Source organism: Montipora capricornis, chromosome 8 (genome assembly GCF_036669925.1).
Source record: "Montipora capricornis isolate CH-2021 chromosome 8, ASM3666992v2, whole genome shotgun sequence".
Taxonomy (NCBI): Eukaryota; Metazoa; Cnidaria; class Anthozoa; order Scleractinia; family Acroporidae; genus Montipora; species Montipora capricornis.
The window spans coordinates 34,675,859-34,679,925 of record NC_090890.1 but is presented as its reverse complement, the minus strand read 5'-3'; the positions used below and the strand labels follow the sequence as shown (position 1 = coordinate 34,679,925).

General features: G+C 40.8%; 1 protein-coding gene across 1 annotated transcript; it reads left to right on the top strand.

Annotated features, from left to right (window-relative positions):
* Positions 1-716: 716 nt before the first annotated feature.
* Positions 717-3,837, top strand: LOC138060361 (rho GTPase-activating protein syd-1-like). The gene has a single exon (XM_068906117.1). It carries the CDS (start codon positions 736-738, stop codon positions 1,903-1,905), a length of 1,170 nt encoding a protein of 389 aa, XP_068762218.1. The 5' UTR covers positions 717-735; the 3' UTR covers positions 1,906-3,837.
* The last annotated feature ends 230 nt before the right edge of the window (positions 3,838-4,067 follow it).

Genomic DNA, 4,067 nt, shown 5'->3' with positions numbered 1-4,067 from the left:
GGGTTTCAGATAATTCTTTTGTTCAGTGATCGACTGTGCGATTTTGTCAGTGTCTTTCTCACTCTGACCGTTTGCGATAAAGTCAGTTTAACACCAGGAGGACATGAGAAACTCTACCTCCACTTTTTTCCTCTTGATTAACACCAGACTCACGAAAGTGATGTTTCTAAGGATTTTTTTTACCTTTTTTATAGTAGCACCTGACAATTTCTTCTATACAAAATCGTGTCGGGTCGAAATAGAGGGGGTTGGACTAAATTACCGCGGTGGAGTTTGTGTTATTGGAAGTAAAATCAATAGGAAAATTTCTCGAAAGGAAAGAAAAATCATTTCGGGCTTAAACAAGGGTCCGATAAAACGGAAATAATAAAAAAATGAAAATTTCACCACGATCGTTGTGCGAAAGACTAAAGTGAGTGAACTTTATATGCTTTAAACGACTCTAGGATTAGCCGAATTGCTTCGGCAGCTTTTCCTAGCGTCGCTTTGTTTTTGTCACACGTTTCGAGTTCCTTTTCAAGGGAGATTTTCCCATTGGTTTTGACGACAAAATATTGATTCGGTTAATTGTTTTCTGCGGCCGAAGAGAGAAATGACTGGCAACCAGGTCGTTGTATTGTTTTGTGTGACGATGCACACCTGTCTTGCAAAGTCCAGTGCGATTGGCTCTCCGTGACAATATCCAATAATCGCATGTAAACTTTTCATTTGAAATTCAAGCAAGATGGCGGCTCGATGGACGCGCAGAAACACAGAGTAAAAAATAATATGGCTGTACGACCAGAAGATGCGAAGAAGAAGCCGTTGGCGGCTAATGGGAAAGCTCTTTCCTCGACCGACAAATCGGTCGACGAAGACATTGTTGAACAACTTCGACGCTTCAGCAGCGTCTCGCAGGAGGACTTTGAGAAAATGAGACTAGCTGAGAAAGAAGATGAATTTTTTGCGATCAGAAAAGCAACTGATATTACACAGACAGACACTCAGGGAGATCCTTGTCCGCCACTTCCAATAAAGATCATTCAGGGAACGTTTCGGCATGTGCTCGGAGTCCGAGAGGCGTGCTCCAAGAACGGAACATTTTTGCAGCGCACGATCGAATTACGTCGAAAGCCAGGAGAGACGCTAGGATTTTATATTCGCCAGGGCGATGGTTGGGAAAGGGAGCAAGGAATTTTTGTATCTCGTGTGGTTCTTGGCACAGATGTGGACGTTTTTGAGTTGTTGCGGGTCGGCGATGAGATTGTTAAAGTGAATAAAGTTGACGTGAGGACAATGACTATACAAGATGTGAGCGCACTTATGCAGATGACAAGACGACTTATTCTCACGGTCAAAGTACTAACGCCAGTGACAGCGATGGCAAACAAGCGACTAGCAATGAATAAGGACAATCATATTCAGGGTTTGAAATCCTTAAGTCCAAGAACTTCAAGACCTTCGAGGTCTGAGAGTGGTTCATCTTCCGAATCGGCTTCGAATTCGGGCCGACAACCTCCTGATCGCAGAACGAGTGGTGACAGACGCTTGAGTAACTCCGCAAGTCTGAGCCATCAGGCAAACTACAAAGTTGCGAATCTAGTCATAGGAAAAAATAAGGATGCTATGAGCTCTGGAAACCCGCAATCGTTGACGTCGTCCGTCTATAGAGGCTCGCGCCGCAGCTCGAAATCGCCTGTCGCTGGGCGAAGAGCGCTGTCTCCGATACGAGAAACGTCTGCAGATTTATTTAATTCCGACAACGAAGATCGTATGTCGGCTCATGAACGAGGGCGAAATAGCAGAGCGGCCAGTGTCGTTAGCTGGTCGGATCAGTACTGTAGTGCATCTGGGGCAAGCAGTCCTGTCAAACACAAACCTAGTGACAGAAAGAGGTCCGAGGCCCAAAGCACGAGGCCAAAGTGATTTGGAAACGTGCAGAGTAGCACCAATGAATAATGTGTCTTAAAGCTTGTAGTGAAGATTACGGGTCAAAGTCGGAGTGAAAGATCACAAGGTGGTGGAAATGAAGTGGCTGGATCTGGGCTAATTAAAAAAAAAAATATGGGGAGTAAGCAAGTTGATTTTTTCACTCGTAGCTCGCCGCTTGCAGCATTTGCAAACTGGCAGTTTGGGAAACAAACTGAATTTATCGGAATGCAGGATATGTGGAAACAATCTAGATTTGCCGAAGGAACGTATAACATGTTAAACAATTCCGTCACTGCAGCCAGAATTAATATTGGAAGTTATTTGTCGTGCACAGTTATACCTGCGAACAATCTATATAGTGTGACTGGAAACAGAAACTGTTAGACTTTGGCGACTTTTATTCATTGCAGCGACAAAATAATTTTCTTAAGCTTGAACTATAAAATTGAAAAATGTGCACTTAAAACCCTGTGGAACGTGCATTTTTTTAGGCGGATTTCGATTTTGAGAAGAAACTTCATTTTTCTGTGATCATTTCATAAAGCAAACTTAGTTCTTAGAAATATCGAGAACATTCGATGAAAATTACCACTGCTGCAGACAAATTTGTAGGTCTTGTACAATTTTGAAAAAAAAAACCACCATAATATATAATATATATATATATCTATATCGTGAAAAATGATCTTTAAGTCTGATTTTGATGCAAAACGCCAAATTTCCAAGGCACTCAAAGAGCTTTTCTTTTATAAATTTGAAGCGCTGTAATTCTGCAATTATCGTGCGGGTAGGTGAATTCAGAACAAACACTAGAACACTTTAAACGTGAGAAATATTACTCAAAATGTTTATTTAGGAGCGATTATTTTTCCATGTCTTGATATTATAATTTGATGCGGAGCGCATTTGTAATCGTGTTCTTTTTTTGGTCGTGTTCAGGAAATGGCACACAAAATAGTAAATCGTCTATCGGAAAAGTCTATTTTAAGCTACCGCGCGCATAATCATTTCGAGGAATGGCGTCGGTAGCGACAGCCTTATTCAATATGGTAAACAAAGCATTGTTTGAAGGGAAGTTATTCAAGCTCTAAAGATAGCTGGACTACAAATTAAACAAAACATCCCCGCTCAAAAAAAGTGCCAATGAAATGGTCCCGACCAAAATTCACCGTCTCACTCGTGCTGCAGAATGATTGAAGCACTTTCCAGTAGTTTTTCTAGGATTCGACTTAACTTCGAGGTGTAGATGCGAGATGATTCGAGAAATAAATTGTTAATAATTAAAAACTGTAAAAACCTGTTTCGATCTTTTCTGAGCCCGATAACCCGCTTTATTTCGCTTTTTTTTGTCGTTCACAGCTCAACCAAACGCTGGAATGGTTTATCATACGATTAAGGGGTAATTTGCAAAAGAAGCAGGCGATAAAAAGCCGTATCTATCAGACGCGAGGGGATAAAAATATTGCCTAAACTTTACCACTGTTTTATTAGATGGGCATGTTACCACCTGCCACAACAACACCGCAGGAAGTTTACTTCTCGACCAATAACTCTTGAAAACATAACCCAGTCCGTTCTCATTGACTATATATTTTTGACCGAAATTTCAAGGCCTTCTCGTTTTTGTCTTCAGAAAGACACGAAATTGATCATACACTGTAACTTGTTTTTACGCGTTGGAGAGCCAAAAGGTTTTATCATATTTTGCAACAGTGTGTGGTATTCGAGACAGTTTCTACATTATTGTGAAATGATGTCAGCCAGAAAGCGCTAATTTTCTCTCAGACAGAAAGGAAATCTTCAAAGAATTGGCGGTTACGGGCTAATCGTTTATCGTTTGCATTTAGGGCGTAAATTTGCGATGCTCCAGAATTTTAATAACCAAGTAAATGCCCTCGATCGAACGATTAAAAGATTGAAGCCAAACACTCACAACTGATTTAGTTTTGTCTCTTGTGCTTTCTTGCTGTTATATTTACGTCTTTTGAATTTGGCATAAGCACGTGAATAATCAGATCGCTGATGATTGGTCAGCCAAGTGACACCAGCACAGTTTGTTTGCATGGGCCATGCACCCGTGCCACGAGTAGTTAACTCTTTTTGTAAAAAGTAAAAAGAGAAATATTTAATTGAAACGCGAAAGTCCTCTATTTCAA

What these genes read in the sequence shown, in the direction of transcription:
- LOC138060361 (XM_068906117.1), top strand. Translation starts at nt 736, where the DNA reads ATGGACGCGCAGAAACACAGAGTAAAAAATAATATGGCTGTACGACCA.